The 25,739-nt window shown below is 40.7% G+C and overlaps 1 protein-coding gene across 4 annotated transcripts in view; it reads left to right on the forward strand.

Annotated features, from left to right (window-relative positions):
• Positions 1 to 25,739, forward strand: part of PRDM10 (PR/SET domain 10) — a 94,970-nt gene that overhangs the window by 42,083 nt on the left and 27,148 nt on the right. For 2 of the 4 annotated variants that reach the window (XM_029957182.1, XM_029957183.1), the window contains 7 exons: positions 3,713 to 3,938; positions 5,758 to 5,999; positions 8,123 to 8,326; positions 13,286 to 13,358; positions 15,406 to 15,523; positions 18,999 to 19,128; positions 20,052 to 20,294. In XM_029957182.1, coding sequence (XP_029813042.1) covers positions 3,713 to 3,938; positions 5,758 to 5,999; positions 8,123 to 8,326; positions 13,286 to 13,358; positions 15,406 to 15,523; positions 18,999 to 19,128; positions 20,052 to 20,294 — 1,236 coding nt within the window. Of the gene's footprint in view, positions 1 to 3,712; positions 3,939 to 5,757; positions 6,000 to 8,122; positions 8,327 to 13,285; positions 13,359 to 15,405; positions 15,524 to 18,998; positions 19,129 to 20,051; positions 20,295 to 21,886; positions 21,899 to 25,739 lie in introns of all 4 variants that reach the window. The other 2 variants (XM_029957181.1, XM_029957184.1) reach the window with 2 other exon arrangements.

Consider the following 25,739-nt stretch of genomic DNA (forward strand, 5'->3'; position numbering starts at 1 on the left):
TGTTCATTTTAGCCACGCTGACTGGCGTGAGGTGGTATCTCAGTGTGGTTTTGATTTGTATTTCCCTGATGACGAGTGATGTTGAGCATCGTTTTATGTGTCTGTAGGCCATCTGGATGTCCTCTTTGGAGAAGTGTCTGTTCCAAAGGAATTTAAAGACATGCCTAGCTCTCCAGAAATGACAGTTGGATTTGAATTATTAATTAAACAAATTTGTAAGGCGTGCCCACTGTGTATTGAGGTCGGTGCTACATAGAAATATGCAGTGGTTACCTAGAAGTGATTATCATTAACACTAATGCTAACAGTGTCTCACATGATTCTGGTCAATACGCAACCAATGCTTTAGCATCATTTCATCAAGCTAATGCTGAAGTAGTCAAGCCTTTTCGTCGCTACAGCCTTTTAGGAGTGTTCCAGCACAGGGGAGGAGGAGGTTGTTGGTACCATTTTAATGTCAGCTTTCTCAGCAGTGGCCAGAAGCCAGCAGTAACCTTGCCCAGCCACAGTCTCTCTAACAGCATCTGTTGGGAAAAAATACATCACAGCTTCACTGGGATAACTCTGGGTTACTGAATTCCTTCGTTTCGGTTGGCTCTGTAAAGTGATAAAGAATTTATGTGGAGTAGAGGTGGATATATATGCTTTAGTTTGTTCAGTGTGTGATAATATTCATCACTGACGCTGGCATGAAATTTAAGTGCCTTCGAATAAAGGGTGATAAGGAAAATGCACTCTGAGATAGCAAGAATAGCTTGGTTGCAGGATCAGGAGAGGATGCAGGGGGGAGGTGATACACGCAGTTTCATTGCCAGAAGGCCCCTGCTTTTTTCTTTGTTGGGTCTCACTTCAATGGATATTTTATCCTGTTTTTATTGTGATGCTGAAGCATCTCCCAGAATTTTGTTCTTTCATGCAAAAGCTTCTAAAGGGCCATGAGCCAGAGATGGAATGTCATATGAGTCTGGCTTCTGGGTCAAATGAATGCATGTTTAAACATGCTCATGCTATTTTGAGTTAACTGATTCTATCTGCTCTTTGGAGCCCGAGTGCTTCAAATCTTTGGCAGTGATCATAAGCTGCTGTACAGATCAGATTCTGTAAACACAGACAATACGGTTTCTTCATGGAGTCTAAGAAGCTCTTAGAAGCACAACTGAGGGGTAGCTGCGTAGCTTAGTTGGTTAAGCATCCTACACTTGATTTTGGCTCAGGTCATAATCTGAGGGTTGTGGGAGGAGCCCCTCATCGAGCTCTGTGGTGTGGAACCTGCTAAATGTTTTCTCTCTCTCTTTATCCCTCTCCCCCGCTCATGCACACATACTCTCTCTCAAAAAAACAAAAAAAACCAAAACCAAAACCAAAAAACAAAAACAAAAAAACCCCACGCCTGAAAGAGGATTTTCTGTGAATACAGTAAAGTTCCTTTACATGGCTGAAGGGATTAATGTCATTTCCTGAAGGGCCAAATGTATTTCTATAAATGAATCTTCATTGAATCCTGCTACATGCTCAGCTGTCTTTTAAGGTTGTGGAGGAAGTATGTGATATCTCAGTCCTTAAAGAACTTATGTAATAATTGATTATTATTAATATCAAGCAGTTACTAAGTGCCAGACACTCTACTACTGGCCTCATATACACATTGTTTCATTCAATCCCCACAACAACTAATGAGGTATGTATTACTATGTCTATTTGACAGATAAAGAAACTGAGGTTCAGAGAAGCTTATTAACTCACTAAATAGTGGGGCCATTTTAATCCAAGTCTGTGTGACTCCAAAACCCAGTAATTCCCTGATGTGCAGTTGGAGAGGCAAGAAGGACTCACATGAAAATGCATGCTAATTGAAAATTAGATGCCGTTTGGCATCGGATATAAAGCTATGAGAAAACGCTGATGTGTGAGATGTCAGAATCAAGATTCTAAAAGATCTTGGCAGACTGAAAGAACAGAAAAAGTAATAAAATGAAATTATTGGAGATAAATGCAAAATCCGCCTGCCCCTCCCCTCCCATTAAGTAAAAATCAGCTATTTAAGTCATGAGGAGGAGTAAAATGGTTTAATAGCACTCTCTGGGAGGAAGAAAGGACTCAGGGATTTTAGTTATTTGCAAGTTCAAACTGGGTCAGCAGTAGAACAATGGCCATCATCAACGCTAATGGAATCGGAAGCCATATTCATTTGAAAATGACTCCATTGAGGAATGCTTGAGTACAACAGGATGGTGAGGGATCTGGAAATTTGGCCATGTGAAAATGCTTGAATGAGTTTGGGGTTTTGGTCTCGGAGTATTTGAAGAACCTTGTATCTTTGCTGATTCTGTCCCACTTGAGACAGGTGTAGGCTCTGCCTCCTGCATGGAGACAGGGAGAACTCGGCCCTACAGAGCCATCGCTGAATGATTCTGAATGATTTGGGCTGCCTGACGAGATGATGAAATGTTGGAGCAGAAGCTGAGTGATGTTGTAGAGCGGGATTCTACGACTCCAGATGCTACCAGGATCAGACTGGAGGAGAGTCAGGGAGATCTAGAGTGGTCAGAGATGGTTCACGGAGAACCTGGAACACGATAGGGTTTGGAAGATTGGTGAGGGAACAGCCTTCTGGGTGGGGACAGCAACATATGGAAAGATACAGAAAAAAGGAGTAGGCGTTTAATTTATTGAACAGGAAAGGGGCACAACTTGAGTATGATTTATTATGCTAATTGGGCAGCAGAAATAAGATTGGATAAAAGAATCTGGGGTAGCATATAACCCCATGACACTTACTTATGAAGGGAACTTTCTAAGGTGCCATTTAGTTTTTGCTAGTATACTTGGTAAGGTAGCAATAACCCGATATATGACCCACACCTTATCTTATTTGCAAAAGATTAACTTCAGCACGAAACAAATAAGCATCTCTTTCAGTTACTTAAAAACCTTAGCCTCTCTGAAGTGTGTGTAAAAGGAGGGCTGTTAACCATTGAATTTTACCAACTGGGTGTTGTACTATGTGTCTCGTTTAGTTTTTCATTTTTAAGTTTATTTATTTATTTTGAGAGAGAGAGGGAGCAAGCATGAGTGGGGTAGGCACAGAGAGAGAGGGAGAGAGAATATCAAGCAGACTCAGTGCTGTCAGCACAGAGTCCTACACTTAAACTCATGAACCGTGAGATCATGACCTGAGCTGAAATCAAGAGTTCGAACGCTTAGCCATCCAGGCGTCCACCATGTGTTTAGTTTTAAAAGTGAAGTGGTTGAAGACTGGTTGAATCATTACCGACACTGTGTTGTGTCCACCTTGAAAAGGCAGGGGGGAACCCCTCACACACTCAAAATTGAGTTCAGAGGTTGAGACATGATATCACAGATGCACCAAGATGGCATGGAAAGGTTTATCACATATTTGAAGTCTCTGGGGAGACAGGGCAGACACCAAAGAAGGGAGCACCCAGGCTTTCTTAACAGCTTTCCCAGTTGTGGGGCAGAAACAGCAAAAATGAAGGCAGATTCATTACAGCCTAGAGCTGGAAATGATATCTTCTTCCAGGTCTTGAAGGGAGCTGATGTGATGAACATCTTCCACCAGAACCTTGTATTGTGTCTGTGTAAGTGTGTGTGTGTGTGTGTGTGTGTGTGTGTGTGTGCGCGCACGCGCGCGTGCGTGTACCAGCCAAGTAAAAGCAGATGTGTGCTAACTTTATGGTTAAACTTTATCCAGGCCTCATTACCGGTGCATAACCAGGTGTTACCTTCAATTGAGGGTGTGGATGGTTCAGACCCTTTGGCATCTCTGCAGAACCCTATGGGTAGACTGGAGGCCAAAGAGGAAGAGGATGAGGATGAAGATGAAGATACTGAGGAAGAAGAGGAGGAGGATGGTGAAGACACAGACCTGGATGACTGGGAACCAGACCCACCTCGGCCCTTTGACCCGCATGACTTATGTAAGTATGAGCTGTTCCTCGTGAGTGTGAATGGTCACAACAACATGGTTACCACGTGCTGAGGGCTTCCTGTGTGTGGTTGTTGTGCGTCCTGCGCTACATGCGCCATCTTACTCAGAGGAGGCGCTGATGCTTTCTCGAGGGTTCAGATTTTAGTGATGAGTGAACTGATGGTCAGAAGAACTAAGCAGCCTGCTCCGTGTCACACAGCGGTGAGTGCTCCGTGTCACACAGGGGTGAGTGGTGGATCAAGTTTGGAGCCTAAGTCTCCGAGACTGACCCTTGAGTTGTCACACCACTGGGGCACGTTAGTCCAGTCCTGGGCTTTTCTACCATTTCAGCTTCAACAAGTTTGCTTTGCTGTCTTAATCTCTCTTCATAGTAACCTTTTAAACATACCTGTTATAGTCTAGGTACTGGTGCTTTACATTTCTAAGTTATTTCATGCTTTCCATAGCCTTTTGATGAGGTTGGTGCCTTCCAGAGGTCATGTTGGTTGTTTTGAGAGTCAGGATTCAGACTCAGGTGGTCTGGCTCCAGTGTGACTCCGGTTAACCACCACGCTTACTGCCTCTTTGCACTGCCTGCTTTGGGAGAGAATGGGAGCTTCCTGCTTCCACCTACCAAATCACTGCTTCTTTTCATTGATTTTCATGCTTATGTGGCAAAATTCTCATCTCATTTAGTTGAATTACTGAGGCTGTTCAGAGCTTTGTGGACATGTGGATTCTCTCCTGGGACCTTCTGTGCAGTAGAGAACTTCCTCGTTTTATTTTTCCTTGAATCCTCGTTTTCAAGGCAACTCCTTAGTCAAATATACATACAGTTACTTTATCTTACAAATAGTAATACAAAGTAACTCTCTATTATTGGAGAATTGTAGAAATTGCAGTCAAATGCTCTACCCCCGAGCTATCCCCCTGGAGAATTGTAGAAATTGAAAGTACCTTTTCCCTCAGACAGGTCATCACACAGCTCGAGTTGGGTGAAAGACGTTTGGTTAATTAAATGTGGTTAAGGGTCATGAATGTGATGCCTGTGTGGTCCAGGCACTTTTCTCTGTTTTGTGACCATTTACATCTACTTCTGGCAGTTAGCTTACAGATAGGTACCACCGGGGAAGAAGGAGTGAGTGTGAATGCTGAGTGCAAAGTTATCACTCCTAGAAGGAGCTGGAAATGTGTTCTGTCTAGGCTCGGGTAACTATCATTCAAGAGAATGAAGGATGGAATGTTAAATTCATTCATCTTAGCATTATCTTCACACAGTGTGCATTGAAACCTCACACTCTGCACAGTGCTCTTTCTGTTTGAGTTCGACATGCCCAGACAATGAGGCTTCTATGACTCCCTTTGAGGAAACTGATAAAATGGTATTGTCAGGGTTTTTTAAATAGCTTCACTGAGCTATAATTTACATACTATAAAATTCACCTATTTTGTTTCATCAGATTCTGCATCATCTATCATAATAAACTCTTCTTTTTTCTTTTTTCTTTTCAGAACTGTTATAATTGATTTGTAGATTTAGTGGGCTACTAGGTGACTTAATCTCCAGTAAAGTAATTAAGTCCCTGCCTATATATTATTTTTGGCAGGCACAAGCGAATTCTGCCTGATTTTAGAGGAAAGGGACAGGATTTTATTGGTCTATGGTCTATGAAAGCCAGCATATTACAATTGAATGGGTAGTATAAACTGTAGGAGTTAATTGAATTTTGGCTTGCAACCTTAGGTTGGGGGCTTTTTCAGTTAGAACTTTTTACCTGAAATCAGGTGATGTTGAGGAATTTGACTTTAAGATTTTCTTTCTTTTGCAGGGTGTGAGGAGTGTAATAATGCTCATTCTTCAGTATGTCCAAAGCATGGCCCCTTGCATCCAATCCCCAACCGGCCTGTGCTCACTAGAGCACGAGCGAGCCTCCCCCTGGTCCTCTACATCGACAGGTTCCTCGGAGGGGTGTTCTCCAAAAGGCGCATTCCCAAGCGCACTCAGTTTGGCCCTGTGGAGGGACCCCTTGTCAGGGAGTCTGAGCTGAAAGACTGTTACATTCATCTGAAGGTAATTTCTGCTTTATTGTAGTTCACTCTTGCTCTTAATAACTTTTAAATGGGCATGTTTTTTCCTACTGATTCTCTTAATTCCATAGCACTTGTTTGATAGTACTTTTCTTTTCCTGCTTAATTTGTTTGGAAGGAATCATTTTCTCCCTCACCAATAAATTGGAGACTGCGGTTTCAGTCTGCTACAGCTGCTGTCACAAATACCACAGACTGGGTGGCTGCAAGAACAGAAATTTATGTTCTTACAGCGCTGGAGGCCGCAAGGCTAGCATCTAGGTGCTGGTGGGGTTGGTTTCCTCTGAGGCTTCTCTCCTCGGCTGGCACATGGCCTCCTCTCTGTGTCCTCATGCCTTTACTCTGTGTGCACACCTGTCCCTGGTGTCTCTCCACGTCTCCCGATCTCCTTTCCTTCCTTCCTTTCTTCCTTTCTTTTTTAATATTTATTTTTGGGAGTGCAAGCAGGGGAAGGCAGACAGAGGGCAACACAGGATCTGAAGCAGGCTCTGTGCTGATAGGCTGACAGCAGTGAGCCCTATGTGGGGCTCAAACTCACAAACTGCAAGATCATGTCTTGAACCAAAGTCAGACGCTCAACCAACTGAGCCACTGAGGTACCCTCCAATCTCCTTTTCTTATAAGGACCCCAGTCAGATCAGGTTAGGACCCACTCTCATGACTTAATCACCTTTTTTAACAGTTACCTCTTTAAAAAAAATTTTTTTTATGGTTTATTTATTTTTGAGACAGAGCATGAGTGGGGGAAGTGCAGAGAGAGAGGGAGACACAGAATCTGAAACAGGCTCCAGGCTCTGAGCTGTCAGCACAGAACTGGACACGGGACTCAAACCCACTAACTGTGAGATCATGACCTGAGCCAAAATCAGATGCTTAACCAACTGAGCCACCCAGGTGCCCCAACTTAGTTGCCTCTTTAAAGCCGTATCTCCAGATATAATCATATACTGAGGGGTTATGACTTTAATATATAAATTTGGCGGGGGTACAATTTAGTCTATAATATGAGCTCTGACAACTTTTTGTTTTCATCTTCAAATTAACTTTACATAGACTCGTGTCATCTGCTGTGTTTTCAGGAAACATACTTAAAACATAATGTTTTAACTTAGTAGTTACTTAAACTTAGTAGTTTAACTTAGTAGTTACTTAACTTAGTAGTTTACTTAAAACAGGAAAACTACTTTTCAATTTTTGAAACAGGCTTGTCCTGTTGAAGCTTTTGTTAAAAAATGGTTCACCTAATATTAAAATATATTGATACTGTTCTCTATTCTTTACATTTGATGCTTTTGCTTCTATCCAACCTGTGCTCTGTCTGCTTCTTGGAGAGCCACTCTGAAGAACCAAGAAAGGGTAGCAGCAGGAAGGGAGAATATTTGGGATGTGTTTTTTGAGAAATCAGCTGTTGTCATGGGGAGGTTTTCTTTGATGAATGCTTAAGATCTCCAAGAAAGAATATTACTTTTTAAAGAGAGATATGTATCACTAGGCTATTCATTATAATTCTTTTTAGTGTTTATTTTTAAGAGAGAGAGAGGGAGAGAGAAAGACAGAGTGTGAAGGAGGGGAGGAGGGGATTGGAGGGCAGAGAGAGGAGGAGATGCAGAATTCACAGTAGTCTCCAGGCTCTGAGCTTCAGCACAGAGCCTGACACGGACTTGAACTCACAAACCACGAGATCATGACCTGAGCTTAAGTTGGCCGCTTAACCCACTGAACCACCCAGGGGCCCCTAGGCTGCTCATTAGAAATGAATGCAGTTGATTCCCCAAAGTTGGTAACTTGTAGGGAACTAGAGAGTATTTTGCTTGCATTTCCTGGCTTATTTACAGCATTTTTTGATGTGTTAGTTAATGATGAAGCATCAACTGATGCTACACAATGAGATTGTTAACTTTAACATTTTGCTGAGTAATTCTCAGAAAATGTCCTTTTCCTTTTACATTTGGCAAGACACAGTTCCTGTACCTTTTTAGATACAGAAGGAAGAATCAGGATACATGGTTAATTTAAGGAGCAGTGTTTTGTATATTATTACAGTAATGCATATTTAAAGTTTTGTTTGTTTAGTGGTGTGGCTTTTTACCTTCTCTTTGGTTACAGGTTTCTCTTGATAAAGGGGACAGAAAAGACAGAGATTTACATGAAGACCTCTGGTTTGAATTGTCTGATGAGACCCTGTGTAACTGGATGATGTTCGTCCGTCCAGCCCAGAATCACCTGGAGCAGAACCTGGTGGCTTACCAGTATGGCCACCATGTGTATTACACAACGATAAAGAATGTAGAACCCAAGCAGGAACTGAAGGTACAGTGCTGGGGGCCATGGTACCTTTGTCAGGAATAGTGATTGTTTCACGCTTTTCTTATTATGTTTTTTTTCTCTGTAGTGGGATTCCTATAAAAATGTTCCTTTCCTTATAATTTACTTACTTACTGAGTACCTGCTGTCTACAGTACATCTATGACAATTCCATAAATAAAACAGAATGAGGGGCGCCTGGGTGGATTAGTCAGTTAAGGGTCCGGCTTCGGCTCAGGTCACGATCTCATGGTTCATAGGTCTGAGCCTTCTGTTGGGCTCTGCACTGACAGCTTGGAGCCTGGAGCCTGCTTCAGATTCTGTGTCTCCCTTTCTCTCTGCCTCTTCCCAACTCTCACTCTCTCTCTCAAAAATAAGTAAACTTAAAAAAAACCAGAATGAAACAAGTGTATGACTTTGAGGTCAGTCCAAAGCCTACACTAAGGCATTAGGCCCAGGGGTAAAGAGGCAGTTGTGTTTGGGGAACAGACTGGTATTTATGATGGGGTGATTAAAGTTAGGGTCACTTAACATCATTTATATACTCTGAAGAACTGGTTGGAAACAGATCTTATAAAATCAAACTTAGATGTATAAGCAAGATCTCTTTACCTGATTACCTCATTTTACCCAAAGATTTCTATACACTGAGTTCTGATTTCAGGAATATATTTTGGGGGGATAACTATAGGAATTTGTCTAAATATTAACTCTTGATGACATAGTGAAAATTCCACTGTGATTCTAAGGAAACATTCCTGATATAAATAAAAAAGAGGTAAGAAATGGTTTTATCAGTGCATGAACACTGAATTGCACAGTGGTTCAATGGGGGAAGAATGAGAAATAGATACCTTTTTAGGCAGAGAACGAAGACCTAGACTTTGTTCAAAAGTTTATATAAAACCTGTGTCTTTGAAACCATCAGCTAGATGATCTGTTAGCCCCAAAGGAAATAAAAGAAAGGAGATTCATATCTCACATCATCTATCCCAATATATTCTTGATACTGAAGTGAATTGTTCTTGACTGAGGAGGGGAGATTATTTTTTCTCTTAAATCATTCGATAGAGCTGTAGAGGTGAAGACAGGCAGAAACAATTAAATAAGGACATCAGTATAACGAACAACTAACACAGCAGATGGAAAGGGAGCAACAGGGTGGAAGCATTTGTAATGCAGGTTAAAAGGTTTAAGATTGCTCTGATGGCAAACTTAAAAAAAGAAATAAATGTATCTAACATAAAAAAATAAAAAAAAGGTTTAAGATTAAAAATAGAGAAAACACCTCTAACCTTTCTGGTATCTACATGGACACATGACTAAATGCCAGGAATAGACTTTATTTGGAGGAGGAATCACTAGTAAAGAAATATTAAAAAAATTTTTTTTCAGTGTTGATAATTATAAAACCCTTAAAACGACTCTGAGTTACTGTTTTTGTTAATTTAAATCAGCAAAAAATAAATGGATGTAGTACAATGAATGTGAGGGTTTAAAAAATAGGAACATTTGTTACAAAATTGGAATATTTTATAGGATATTTCTGGCAGTGTGTAGTAAAAATGTTCTTGGCTGAGTAAATCCAGTCCTTGAAAATTAGTCTGAGGAAATAATTATAAACAAGGATAGAACTAGATACATTGTAATTTTGTAATGCTGTGTTTCACTGACTCAGATACCAAGGACTTGAAGATGAACCATTATTTTATACACCATTAGGAAAAAATATGTTGCCACTTTAACCTATGTTACAGTGCTTATTTTTATCACCAAAAAGAGTAATTTTCTACTTACTGCAGGAGCTGTGTTAGACTTATTTAGTGATAATTTTGAAATTTTATCACATTTCTGTGTACTTAACAAAAAGGCACATATAAGCAAAAAAATTGCTTAAGGTATAAACTGCATTTGTGTACAGTGTAACTTTTTAAAAATTTATTTGTTTATTTTGAGCGAGAGATTGTGAGAGGGCAGAGGAGTTGCAGAGAGAGGGGAATAGAGAGAATCCCAAGCAAGCTTTGGGCTGTCAGTGCAGAACCCAACTCAGGGCTTAATCTCATGAACTGCAAGATCGTGATCTGAGCTGAAATCAAGAGTCAAATGTTTAACCAGTGGAGCCACCCAGGTGCCTGTAACATTTTTTAAAAAACAGAATCACCGTTTTGCTTTGTCATGGATATTTCTGTTTTATTTATCTGTTGTCTTTTGTGCCATCAAGGATGCTGTACTGTTTTTAAAATAAGTGATCTACTGTTGCCTCTTGGATATTTTTCCAAACTACTGATGGCATTTCTGTGCAAGTTTTGACCCCATCCTTTCCTATGTGGTTAAATCAATAAAAACACATATCTTTGAAAGGTAGATGGTTTTTCATTAAGTCAGTAGGAAGTTTCTGATAATTTGATGTTTGATATATTTATAGAGGTCCTGCAAGGTGATCACACCAGCCTCGCATTGCTTTGACATTTATTTATTCTCAGGGAGATGGCAATTTGTTTTTTGTCTTCTTTTGCATTTCTTGTCAGGTGTTAACAAGTCGTAGAGTGCCAGTGGGGCACATAACTGAACGAGGTGAGAACAGTGCAAAGGGCATGGCCAGGTTTGTACAGGAGCAAAGAGCAGGTAGTGAAAGAAAGCTACAACACAGCAGTAATTGCAGAATGCATGGGCAGTGAGATGGTCTGATGTTAAAATAGGAAAAATATACATCTTGGAAATGATGGAATAGGGTAGAATTTATAACCGCAAAATGATAAACTCAAAATCCAACTACAAGTCATGGTCAAGCAAATTATAAAACATAGACTCTGTAGAATATTATTCCACAATTAAAAATGGAGTCTCAAATATTTCCATATACTTAAAATAGTGTGTCATAACAATTGTACATGACTAATTCATTTGGTGATTAATATATTGAACTTCTACTATGTTTCAGACACTAAGAAGAGAGACTGGTGTCTGTGTTCTAGAGGGAAAGTGAGCAGAAAGATGTAAATAAGCAAATACAGTTGAGCCTTGAACAAAATGGGGATGAGGGGTGCTGGCCCAGTAGGCAGTTGAAAATCTACTTGGAACTTTTGACTCTCCAAAAACTTAACTATTAATAGCCTACCATTCATTGGAGACCTTACCAATAACACTTGATCAACACACATTTTGTATACTGTATGTATTATATGCTGTATTCTTACAATAAAACAAACTATAGTAAATAAAATGCTATTAAGATAATCATGGCGGGGTGCCTGGGTGGCTCAGATGGTTGAGTATCTGACTCTTAGTTTTGGCTTGGGTCATGATCTTGCAGGTTTGTGGGATTGAGCCCCACATCGGGCTCTGCGCTCACAACATGCAGCCTGCTTGGGATTCTCACTCTGCCTTTCTCTGCCTCTCCTTTTCTCTCTTTCTCTCTCAAAATAAGTAAGTGAGTATTAAAAAAAAAAAGACAATTATAGGAAAGAAAAAATGCATTCACAGTACTCTCCTATAAAAAAAATCTGTGTGTAAGTGGACCCATGCAACTCAAATTCCTGTTGTCCAAGGGTCAACTGTAATATTAAATAGCATAGGAACTATGAAGGAAACAAACGGTACAGAAAGAGCAGATGGCAGGAAAGGGACCAATTTAGAAATGCTGGAGAGGGAAGGCCTCGTGGAGGAAATGTTAAGTAGGCTGGGAACTATGGGTTGGGAAGGGGCCAGTGCTATACAAGGGCTAGGAGAGGCGAATGAAGGGAAAGAACCCAATAGTCCTGATGTTGGACCAGCAAGGACAAAGATTGAGGTGGGAAAGACCTCGGCCTGTTTGACGAACTGCAAGCAGGCCTTCTTGCTAAAAGGTAGTATGGGAGAGTGAGACGACCTGGAGTAGATCACGGATCCCTTAGGGACTGTCATCGAACATGGCAGGTGTTTTATGAGCGAGAAGCTGTTTAAGCATGGGAATGATGAAATCTGATTGTGTTTTAAGAAGACTTCTCTGTCCCTGTTTCCAGAATGAATTGGAGGGAACAAGAATGGAAAAGGGGAGGCTTTTAGAACAACAGGCAAGAGAGCATCTTGGCATGCATCTTGGTGGGAAGAAGCAGAGATGGAGAACATTTGAGCTTTTCACAGATCTTGCAAAAGGATGGCAGAAGGTCACTTAGAAATATGAGATGCCTTTTAGGTTTCAAGTCTGAGCAGTTGGTTGGTAGGCAGTGTATTTATTGAGATGGAAAAAATGGCCAAGGGTGGGGGTGCAATAAGGAAGCGTCTAGAATTCAGTTCTGGACATGTTAAGTTTGAGCTGCTTGTCAAACATGCTAAATACTGCTTAGGCATAGGGAACAGGGAGGGAGGGTTTGGGACAGGAATATTAATTTGGGAGCTGTTGACATAGAGTTGATTGGAAATAGATGTGATCACTTTAGAGAAAAATAAGAAGGTCCTGGACTTGAATTGAGCTCTGAGGAAGCTTAGAAAGGAAGAAGAGGCAGACAAGGAGACTGAGCAGAAGCTGCCACCCAGGTAGGCCGGAGGAGGAGACTCAGGAGAGGGTGGTAGCCTTTGAAATCATCATTGGTGATGCCAGCAAGCACTGTTGGGTGACATGTTGGCGTGGAAGCCACTATGATTCCAGCTGTGTGAGAACCTGTGTTTTCACCAGAAGAGGCTATGCTTTATTTTGATGAAGAGACTATTAAGATTATCTCTTGTGAAGTTGTTCTAATAACAAAAACAATTTTTTAAAACGGAAAAAGAAAGCACACAGTGAGTGTGTCTTGGCACGTGAGCTTCCTGACCGACCATCTGGTGTGAAAGAGATGGACTCCCAGTACAGATCTCTTTTTGTTGTTTGTTTTTCATGGGTTGTGGGAAAGCCTGAATTGTTTTATGTAAGCAGGGGAAAGAATTTAAGCATGCACAGAACATCTGGTGATGTCCTTTAGTTCTTGATGATGTACTTGGTTCTTGCAGGTGTGGTATGCTGCATCCTATGCTGAGTTTGTGAACCAGAAAATTCATGACATTTCTGAGGAAGAAAGAAAAGGTGGTTGGACTTTTTTCTATTTCCTGTTTTCTTTATGAATTCTAAATTGTATCTATTACATCATTATGCAATATCTAATTTTTCTACCTCAATATATTTAAGGATATTCCAGTAGTGTTTGTTTTATTTTGTTTTGTTCTTTTCCAGCTACACATCCCTGTCTAATTCTAGGATCAAATGGTAGGGACATATTTACATTTCTTTCATGGGTGTTGAAAAACAGTATTTAATGTAATGAAAACCTCCAAACACTAAATTAGAGCCTGGACCAGAGGACGATCTCTATCTAGATTTAATCATCTCTGAGGCCATTAGCAAGGCAGGCATTGTCTTTGTTTTTAACGTAAATGTTAGTGAAGTATAATTTACATACAGAGAAGTGTACAAATCATAAATATTCAGTCTGATGAATTTTCACAAAGTGAACATACCTGTGTTACCCACACTCAGATCAAGAAACACAACATGACCTACCCTGGTAGTCCCTTGTGCCTTTTTCCTACTTTTCTTCACTCTCAAGTGCAATGGATCTCCTGACTTCTAATATCACATATAATATGCTTGTTACCAAATTTTGTATAAATAGAATTATATGATGTGTGCCTGGGAATATTTTGCTCAACATTTATTTGTGCAGTTTATCCATGTTATTGTATATTATTGTATTTGTTCGTCCTCATTGCTATTTGGTATTCTCTGAATATAGCATAATATATTTATCTGTTTAATTGTAGATGAAAATCTAGGTTGCACAGTGCAATTCTGACACTACCTGGGTTAGGTCACGTTTTGCAAGTTAAGGGCCAAGTCTTTTACAAGACTCTTTTCACCTCAGACACTAGCTGCAAGCTTGGCGTTCCCATGCTGCCTGTGTTTCTGACCAACTAACTATAGTTTAGGGAGCTAGTACCTCCTTAGGTTGGATAATCTACCAGGGTGACTCATGGAACTCAGAAAAGTGCTATAGTTAAGGTTACAGTTTTATTATAAAGGACACACATCAGGATGAGGCAAATGAAGACATACTTAGGGCAGCGTTTGGGAGGGTCCCAAATATGAAGCTTCCATGTCGTTAGGCCATGTGACTTCCTTGGCACATTGATCAACGATTTCCAACCAGGGAAGCTCTGCTTAGCTTCAGCGTGCAGAGTTTTTTTTTTTGAGACATCACGACATAGGCATGTTGATAGAATCATTGGGTGCACGATTGAACTTACTCTCTGGCTCTTGCTCCCTGGCTGATATCACCTGGCTCAAAGCCCCAACCCTGTAGTCACGTGGTTCAACTTTCTGGCACATCACATCCTGAGTCATATTAGCAGAAACTCAGGTATGGTCAAAGACCACCACGAATAACAACACTCCTGTTACGTGGGAAAGTCCAAAGACTTAGAGGTTATTTACCAGGAGCCAGGGATAAAAGCCAGCCAAATTCTTTATGATGCAACAGGGATGTTTCCAGGTTTTGGCTAATTTGAAAAGTACCACTGTGAATATTCCTATACGTGTCTTTTAGTGAACATATGTGTATATTTTTGTTGGGTGTGTATCCAGGGGTGGAATTGCTGGGATCGGGTGTGCCGATAATCAACTTTAGTAGATCTTTAGTAGACACTGTAACATTTTATTATTGAGCATTGACTTTTAAGTTTTTTTGTGCCAAACCATGCCTTCAGATTATGAAACATGGATCTGAGTCACTAAGTTATCTGAATACAGATTTACATTGTAGCACTTTCTGCCTTTCCGGCGTGGTGAGGGTGTGTGTGTGTGTGTGAGTCTTTTGGGGAGGTGGCAAAGGTAGTATGACCGAGTTTGTTCTTTGATGTCACACATGAATCACACATGAAGAAAATAAAATGCTAACAACTACTCTTTGTCAAGCTGTAGCCTTTAGTTTTATAACAAAACAGTAATGTAAACAGCAGACACTGTGTTTATGAACACTAGGCTACTGTGAGATGACAATGGTGGAGATACTGGGCACTTGAGTTTTATTGCTGTCTATTGATCATTAGCCTCCATGATTTCTCTCCTGTGACTGCAGTTCTTCGCGAGCAAGAGAAGAATTGGCCCTGCTACGAATGTAACCGCCGATTTATAAGCTCAGAACAGTTGCAACAGCATCTCAATTCCCATGATGAAAAACTGGATGTGTTTAGCAGGTATAACAAGGGAGAAAGTTTCAGGGACTCAGTTGTTAAAGGGCCACATTCATTTCCATATTGTCTGTAAATTAACGAGTGTTTCTGTGTGTTTCTCTGTGTAGACTGGTAATCAGGTGGGCTGCTGAGGGAAAATTCTTCTTCTTTTTTAAAATGTTTATTTATTTGAGAGAGAAAGAGCAGAGGAGGAGCGGAGAGAGGAAAGAGAGAGAATCCCAAGCAGGCACTATGTTGTCAGTAGAGAGCCTGACGTGGATCTCAAACTCATAAACTATGAGATCATGGCCTGGGCTGAAATCAGGAGTTGGATGCTTAACTGACTAAACCACTCAGGTGCCCTCACTGAGGGAAGTTTCTTATCTGTCATTTCCTTTTCCCCACCCCCATTCTCATTTACTTTTTACTTCTTTTCCAGCATGACCAGAATATCCAGCAATAGGAGATCCTTCCCCCTCAGTTACATCTCCCCTAACTCGAGATTCTGGGATAAGAATTCTTAAGATAGCACACGTTCTGCATCTCTGATTTGCAAACTTATTTTCGGAAGTAGGATTTCTTCACCAAACTATATCATAGGTTTTGTTCCACTGTATGAAAGAAAGAAATCAGAGAGAATCGTATAGGATGGGGTAGGTGGGAGCCAGACCAGGTAGGCTTTGTGGGTAATGGTAAGAAATTTGGATTTTATTCTAAACATGATAAGAAGTTTTAAATGGTTCTGATCAGGGGTACCTATGATGCGAATTTATGTGTTGAAATGCCATGCTGAATAAAAATTAAAATGTCATTTTGGCTTTCATTGGAGCAAGAATGAAGATGGGGAGGCCAACTGGAAGCTAGTTCAACAGTTCAGGTCAAGAACAAGAGTATGTTGGACTGAGGTGATAGGACAGTTGTAGGGTTGCCAGCTTTTACAGGATTTGCAAAGAGAAGAGATGGTGAGACAAGGCATTTAGGAAAGTGGGAAAGGCAGTGTTCTAGGGAGGTCCAGCATGACTGCCTGCAAGGTAAGAGCTTGGATGAGGTTCATAGTCATGAGATTAAAATAAGACCACTAGCATGCTGGGTGTCATTTTCCAGCTTCATTTGCTGCAGTAATGTCAGTGCAGAGAAGCCAGGGAATTGAATTGCAGTGTAGTGGTTTGCCAAGTGCATGCAACACAGCAAAAGGGATGGAGCAGCAGTAGGGATGGCAATCAAGAGCATATGCGAGGGAGCGCTGACATTGAACGACTTTGCAGTTTATGTGTGGAGAGAAGGGAGGGAAAACATCAAGAAGACCTAAGACTCCACATGGGTGACAAGGACTAGATTGCAGGTGGTGGTGACATAGAAGGATTGTTGAGTCCAGGTATTTGAGGGTGTGTGCTAGAAAGCTAGAGATACTATTAGCATGGACGATGCATGGAGTTGGTGGGAATGGGGACTTTGCACCTATTGAGGATAAAGAGGCCTAGGATATGACCATGGGAATAAATACCTGAGGTGGGTGAAGGACATGGTGAGAGTTGAGTCATTTTTCTGTGGAGTGTCCCTAGAGTTCTGTTCATGGTCCTGTTATAGCACTTTTTATGTTATATTGTGATTTTTGATTTATGTGCCCTGCCTCTATTAGATTTCTGTGGGTAAGAACTGTCACACAGAACTTGTCTTTATTGCCTAGCACAGGGTGTGACACATGGTAGATAAAGATATTTGTCAGCTAGCTGTTAAAAAGAAATTTGAAACAATTAGGAAATTTCAACTTTGACTAGATTTAATAATACTAAGCAACTATCAGATTTTTTAAGGTATGATAATGGTATATATAATATATGAACCTTAAATTTTTTTTAATGTTTATTTTTGAGAGACAGAGAGGCAGAGCATGAGCGGGGGAAGGGCAGAGAGAGACACACACACAGAATCTGAAGCAGGCTCTGAGCTATCAGCATAGAGCCCGATGTGGGGCTTGTGCTCATGAGCCGTGAGATCATGACCTGAGCCGAAGTCAGATGCTTAACCGACTGAGCCATCCAGCTGCCCCTATGTGGATCTTTTTAAACATTTATTTGTTTTTGAGAGAGAGAGAGAGAGAGCATGAGGGGTGGGAAAGGGTGGGAAGGGGCAGGGAGAGAGGGGGACCCAGAATCCAAAGCAGACTCCAGGCTCTGAGCTGTTAGCACAGAATCCAACACGGGACTCGAACTCACAAACTATGAATGAGATCATGACTTGAGCTGAAGTCAGATGCTTAACTGACTGAGCCACCCAGGCGCCCCATAATATGAGTCTTTATGTTGTAGAGATGTATGCTGAAATATTTACAGATAAAGTACATCTGGGACTTACTTCACAATAATCTAATGGGGGTACCTGGCTGGCTTAGTTGGTAGGACATGCGACTCTTGATCTCAGGGTTTTGAGATCAAGCCCCATGTTGATTGTCTGTGGAGCCTAGTTACCAATAAATAAATAAATAAATAAATAAGAAAAAAGTCTAATGCGTGTGTGTGAAATAGTGAGAATATGATGGAATAAAATTAGCCATGAGTTACTAAGGATTGAAACTAGGTAATGGGTATACCAGGCTTATTATGGTATTCTCTACATTTGCCTAGGCTCAGAATTTTTAATAATAGTCTTTTAAAAGTTCTAGAACAATGTATAATTTTTGTTAAATTATGAAACAGATGAGTGGAGGAATAAAACATCTGATTAATTTTATACATATCTGACACACACATCTCCTTTTCTTTTAATTCCAATGTAGTTAACATACAGTGTTACATTGGTTTTAGGTGTACAACATAGTGATTCAGTAATTCCATATATTACTCAGTGTTCATCAACTAAGTGTACTCTTAATTCCCTCACACGCATGTCTTCTGAAAGAGATTTTAATGATACACTTTCTGAATTCCTTTTATTAAGGAATTTTTGTATGCTAGAAATCTATTAAAGGGGATAAAATTTATCTGGTGTTTACTAGGCATGTTATGGAACAATTGAATTCGAAATTTGTTTTGACCTTCTAGAAACTTTTGGTAAAACCAGAAAGTTCTTTTGAACCCAGCCACAGTTCTTGGAAGGAATAGGAAGTGAAACAAGGAGAAAAGAGGGGAGAATGGAGTCCGTTATTTCTCATTTCTGCAAGGTTTAGCATGTTCTGTCCTGTTTGCGTTTCTCACAGCATTTTAGAGATACATTTGTGCTTCCAGAACTTTCAATAACGGAATGGTGTCAGTGCTTTGAGTTTTATAACTCCTTTTTTTTTTCCTGAATAATTTAAGAGCTATCTAGATGGCAAGGATGAGACATTTGGAATGTGTATATTATCAAAATGATTTTTCCTATTAGAAAAAAGAATCAGGGCAAGTAATAAAATGAGAAGAAATCAAGGTTCAGGGCTCATCAGGACCATTGAGGGAAATATTTGTTAGTCTCTGAGAACTGTGAAACCATGCCTTTTTCTAACTCAATCTTTTGTCCCCAGAACAAGAGGCAGAGGAAGGGGACGAGGCAAGAGGCGATTTGGCCCAGGTCGACGGCCGGGGCGCCCTCCAAAATTTATCCGCTTGGAAATAACCAGCGAAAATGGAGAAAAGTGTGACGATACAACACAGGTACTGGGCGAGGGAAGAGCTCCTTCCTGGTCAGATGCTGCTTAGGGCACCTCAAGCCATTCCCAGGTTTCAGTACAAAGACCCCAAGAGGCTGAGGCTCCTGCCATGCCAGGGCTTTGCTGCCTGTTCATTAACAGGTGACCAGAGAACGGCAAGAAGAACGTACTCTTTTTTTTTAAATAATTTATTTATTTTTTAATTTACATCAAGTTAGTTAGCATATGGTGCAACAATGATTTCAGGAGTAGATTCCTTAATGCCCTTTACTCATTTAGCCCATCCCCCCTCCCACAACCTCTCCAGTAACCCTCTGTTTGTTCTCTATATTTAAGAGTCTCTTATGTTTTGTCCTCTCCCTGTTTTTATATTATTTTTGCTTACCTTCCCCTATGTTCATCTGTTCTGTATCCTAAAGTCCTCATATGAGTGAAGTCATATGATATTTGTCCTTCTGTGACTAATTTTGCTTAGCATGATACCCTCTAGTTCCATCCACGTAGTTGCCAAATGGCAAGATTTCATTCTTTTTGATTGTCGAGTAATACTCCCTTGTATATATACACCACATAAGAAGAACATATTCTTGAATGTTACAACAGAAACCCAACATTGCTGCCCTCAGTATTTGAGACTGTCCAGAGATATTACTGGGGGACCCTGTTTAATGCATTGAAACAGTTAAAATGATTGTGTTCCAGAAGAGTTCTCCCATTAGAGTCTTGTCTCTATGAAGCGATCTGGAATACCTCCTAGTTTTTACAGCCTGTGGATGGTTTTCCCAGAAGGAGAATATTTGTTTTTTCTGGGCTTTGTGACTCTAGTCATTTAAAAACTGCGCAGCAACTCTAAATCTTAGCTGACGGTCTCTGTAGCATGAGTCTCTACCTAGGTGCAGAAATAATTCCTCGTTATTGCAATTTCAGGACTTGCTACATTTTCCCACCAAGGAGCAGTTTGACGAGCCTGAGCCAGCGACTCTGAACGGGCTGGATCAACCGGAGCAGACTGCTCTCCCCATCCCGCCTCTGCCACAGGACACCCAGCCTTCTCTGGAGCACGAGCCAGAGACCCACAGTCTGCATCTGCAGCCCCAGCACGAGGAGAGCACGCTGCCCGCCCAGAGCACCCTGACGGCTGATGACATGCGCAGAGCCAAGCGTATCCGAGTAAGTGGGGAGCACAGCTCCTCCCTGATGAGGTGCTGCCCTTCCTCCAGTCACCTGGCTTTTGAGGTGTCACATTTCCTGACTTATTCACCGTCTACCTTGAAATTCTGCATCTGGACTACCACATGCTTGATTCCCTTATTTCAGAAGAACGTATTAACTATTTCTCAATGTCTCCGTGTCCTGTGGCAGGCTGGAATGGCTGGTCCTACATCCCATCAGTTTAGTAATGACACAGAGGCCTGGGTTTTGGCAGCTTCTGGACAAGAATAGTTCAAGTAGGATTGTGCTCTGGATCCCTAAACTCACAGATTGGAAAATAAGTCCATAAATTATAATAACGATTTACAGGGAACCCAGGCTGAGCTGTGACTAATGAGAGTTCTCTGGTTCATTTCGGGTAAATGAACTTTGTTGTCTACAGTTTCCAAGGGGAGACTGGCAAGTGCCATTACTTGTCAGTGCAGAGGGATCCGTGTCCGAGTTGAGATGGCAGGTACGCTTTACACACCCAGGACAGCTTGAAGTTAAGCTCCAGGTTCGAGAGTTGGTCAGTGCCTCACTTCTGTGGCCTGCGTCTTGACCTTAGACCATGTGGCCATGGGGCCTCCTGGGCTTCCAGGTCAGATGTGTGTTAGTCTTATTTCACAGAAAGCCTCAGAATCTGAGTTCGATGCTGCAGGGGATGCATGTGGAGGACAGGATGAGTGCACGTGCTGACCAATTTATGTCCAGAAAACAATCACTTATATCCTTGTCTGTGGAAGCAGGGTATATACTTTTGTTGTACTTTATATGTGGATAGAAAGAGGTTTTTTTGTATAACTTCCCAGGCTTTACAGTTTCTAGATAGGTGATTGTTTGAGCTCATGTTTCTCATTTGCCTATGTCTAGCTTATATTTCTCTTGGTCGTCTTATTTGACTATGGGCTAGAAGGGACCTTGAAAAATAGTCTAGTCCATGCCTTCATTTAAAAGTACATTTGAACACTTACAGCTATGTAAGCCCTTTATAAGGGTCCTGTGATGGAAACATATATAACACTCTTGGCTCCATGTGTATTCTTTCAAAAGGATATGTAAACATAGGTAAATATAGACCAGAAAGGCAAAAAGCTATGTATGAATACCTTCCCATCTGTCATTCTACATTTTTTCCCAATCTACATTTTATTGTCTTGCTCAGTTACTGTCTTTCTGCTTTGGCCATTCTGAATTTTCACTAAGTCCAGAGAAATGCTTACCAGATTTAATTTTTTTGAAGAAAAAAACAACCCGAAAGCCCACACGTGTAGTGAAGTTGTGGTTGCACGAGCGTAGTGTGGTTATGACCATACTTGTATTCTTCAGTGATCGGGTGCTGGTTTAGGTACAAAGTTCCTTGTGTCAAAGCCAAAGCCATGTGCATATGACTTCTGTAGGTCAGTCTTAGTGGAACTTTTGTTTTTTTTTTCCTTTCACACATTCTAAAAAGTAGGGCTATGTATTTTTTCATCTTTTCTATCCAGATTGGTAATGACCAACTGAAGGGAAGTCTTCCAATCCAATTGGTAATGTAACTATTTTTCTCTCCTCTAATGCTGCCTGCTCAGTTGGAGCTGCAGGTAGGTTTGTTTCCTGTGTCTCATGTAACAGAATGTTATTTAAGTGTTTGCCTGACCTGCTATTCTTTGCAACCTGTACTTGCTAAATCCTGGTGGAAACTACAGTTTGGTTGCTACAGTGAATGCAAATTAGTTAATGAATGTCAGTTGATCTTCAGATAGGTCAGTGGATAAATGGTGGCCAGCAGATTCCTCCTGTGCAAAATGAAGGGTAGGACTAAGCCATTTCCAAGGTCCCTTCCAGCTCTACAACAATTTGAATGACTCGTGGGACGGTCATGAGATCTGACTATATATCAGCACTGTGCCGGGGACACAATACAATTTTCACATGAGTTCTTCCTCTAGGAGCTTACAGTCTAATTAGGGACATAATGTGCATGTAAGGTGGCTTACAGTTGAGTGCTAACTTTAAAAGTGTAATTGTTATCAAAACTGGGAAGCAAGGAAGGCCACAGAAAGAGGAAGGGGTCAGGGGATAGTTCATGGATGATGTGATTTAAATGACCTGGGAGAGAGACAGTAAGAAGGTAGGCTGTTTCTGTGGATGGTGGCCATAGGATCAAAGGCGAACATACAGGCATGTGTTTGGGATGGTGATAGGACACACATATGGTAGCTTGACCCTAGAGTAGGGTGCCGGTTGAAGGACAGTGAAGAGTGAGACATGTAGCTAGCCCACCAAAGGCTTTGAAAGCCAGGTAGAAAACAGACAGAGAACAGTTAAGAGTAAATTATTTAATTAAAAAACCAACAAACAGTGGCGCTTGTGTGGCTCAGTTGGTTAAGCATCTGACTTTTGATCTTATCTCAGGTCTTGATCACAGGGTTGTCAGTTCAAACCCCGTGTTGGGCTCCATGTATGTGAAGCTTACTTAAAAAAGTCAACAGGGGCACCTGGGTGGCTCAGTCAGTTAAGTGTCTGACTTTGGCTTAGGTCATGATCTTGTGGTTTGTGAATTTGAGCCCCGCATTAGGCTCTATACTGATAGCTTGGAGCCTGGAGCCTGGTTCAGATTCTGTGTCTCCCTCTCTCTCTCTGCCCCATTCTGGCTCCTGCTCGTGCTCTGTCTCTCTCTCTCAAAAATAAAAATAAAACTTAAAAAGTAAAAGTCAACAAACAGGATTTATTTCCTTTTAGTGCGAAGATCAAAATAATATGAAAATTGATCAATAATTTAGGTTCCTTTAACTATTAATATCAAACTGAGAAACATTATAGGTATTTGTCTGTAAAGAATGTTGTTTCAGAATTCATTTAAAAACTTTTTTAATTAAAAAAGATTTTTAAGTGTTTATTTACTTAGTTTTGAGAGAGAGAGAGAGAGAGAGAGAGAGAGAGAGAGAAAGTGCAGGGGAGGGGCATAGGGAGAGAAAGAGAGAATCCCAAGCGGGTTCAGCAATCCCAGCCTGGCCCAATGCAGAGCTCAAACTCAAAAACCATGAGACCTGAGCTGAAATCAAGAGTTGGACACTTAAATGACTGGGCCACTCAGGTGCCCTTTAATTTTTAATTTATTTTATTTTTTATTTGAGTGAGCGAGAGAGAGAGTGAGAGAGAGTGCTTATGAGCAGGGGAAAAGCAGAGGGAAAGAGAGAGAATCTTAAGCAGGCTCCAAGCTCAGTGCAAAGATGGATGTGGGGCTCGATTCCACAACCCTTGGATCATGACCGGAGCTGAATTCGAGTTGGGCACTCAACTGACTGAGCCACTTAGGTGCCCCTAAGAATTCATTTTAATGTGGGTTGAGACCCTCAGCACAGAATTTAGCAACCATAGTGTTTTGGTCCCCTAGTGTACCTTATGTACCAAACAGTATGGTGTGGTGGGCTCACAGCAACTCGGGGATCCCAAGATCCATAAAGGATCCAACTGTGCTGCTTTTGCCACATTTTGTGGTTTCCTCTAGAAATACGTGTCAGCACAGCTCTGAACTACAGAGGATACAAGTGGCCTGCAAGTGGATCTCATTGAGGACAGTTTTCAGCACTTTCACTGCCCTGTACTGTGTGGATTATCAGAGAAATACGATCATCAGGGCTTCATGAGGATTAGAAAGAATATAAGAACAAGGTTTGTGGACAGAACTAAGAACACGGAGCCCAGTGGCTGGTCAGCGATCAAGTGTCTAAGGACACTCTTGCTAATCAGGAATGACAGAAGACTTATTAGCATAATAGTCCAAAGCAAAACTGAGTTCTGGATTTGGCTCCAAAAAGGGATGGAATCCCCAGTGGGACCAAGATCATTGTACATTGTGTCTGCCCTTGGAAACCTTATCGAACTTGGATAAAGGAACTTCTTACCTGCCAAAAGCACTCTAAATCTTGAATGTCTGAACCTCAGGACAGTATTTGTTTATTTGCAATATTTCCATTAAGTTTTGGAAGTATCTAGAATAGTGAAAGCTTTTATGTAAGATAAGTATTTGTTCAGAGTAAAAAGATTAGGTAACTGCTGAACAGTATGACAAAGTGCAAGAAAGCTCTGTGGCTGATGTGAAAAAGGGCTACTGTTTAAGATCTCTGCAGATACTATAAAAGAGACCTTGAAAAAGTTTGTCTTGATTTTCATATGGAATACATTTCATTAATTCTGAAACTTTTATTGAACACTTCCTACGTGCTAAGCTATATGTCAAGGGATCTGGATACAAAAGAGAATCAAATATGATATAGTCTTGAAGCAGCCTCAGTCAACTTGGGAAGACAGCAGAATTTCTAAATATCTACTCAAGATAAATGAGTAGGTAAAACATTTCTCCCAGCCCTATGAGAGAACTCTGAAGAGGAAGTTTTCTGTCACATAGTAACTGTGTTCAGAATTTTCACCAGATTAAAAAAAAATTATTTTGCATTTCCCTGAATGATTATTTCACATTAAATTTAGTTTAGATGTTGCTTCTTGTAAGTAATTTGAAAGTAAGGGGTTAAGTATAGTTCATTGTCCTTTTTTTCATTGCACAAATAATGCATTAAGGTCTCCATTAACCTTTCAATTACTATTCCCTTATAGTTACATAACATACCCACTCACAGATACATTTTTTCAAGGTTTATTTTTCCCTCCCATACCTCTCTAGAGCTTTCCCTCTGGCATTTTGAGGAATTAATGAATGAATCTTCATTATAGTAAAACTAAAATACTGATGCAGAATTCTCTGTGTGAAAAATGATTCTGTTGATCTGCTCTCAGTAGAGCATGAGCTGTTTTTCCAGCAGTAGTGATGAATTTGCACTGAATATCCATTCATATTCTCTCACTAGGCTCCCCTATAACAATTGCATGAATTTATAAGATGGCTAATCAGCATTAGAAGTGTGATCTGTGACTCCAAAAAAAAAAAAAAAAAAAGGCAAAATGGGCTGGTCTAGACGGGAAACAAAGCAATAAGATTAACTTTTTTAGCATGGCTTTCTAACCAGTAGAACTAACTAGCTACACTGAGAACTTGTCTTCTGCATTTTCTAAGTAGGAAGTGGTCAAATACACATATTCCATTTATGACGTGTGTGTTCGTGTATCTTGCGTCATGAACAAACATGTCCACATAAATCTATATCCTTTATTTCTCTCTTTCTTTTCTTAAATTGAAATATAATTCACATGCCATAAAATTCACCCTTTTACAGTGGTTTTTGAATATTTCCAAAGTTATGCAACGATCACCACCGTAATTCTAAAACATTTCCATCACCCTCAAAGAAACTATCCATTGCCTCCTTCCCCTGCCTCTGGCAAGTACTGCCCTTCAGTTCTTTTTATATCTCTTATTTCCCCCTAAACATTTTACTCAAGCTTGTGATTCTTCTTCTCAAGAGCTTCAGCAAGTAATATTTG

This window comes from Suricata suricatta, chromosome 11 (genome assembly GCF_006229205.1).
Source record: "Suricata suricatta isolate VVHF042 chromosome 11, meerkat_22Aug2017_6uvM2_HiC, whole genome shotgun sequence".
Lineage (NCBI taxonomy): Eukaryota > Metazoa > Chordata > Mammalia > Carnivora > Herpestidae > Suricata > Suricata suricatta.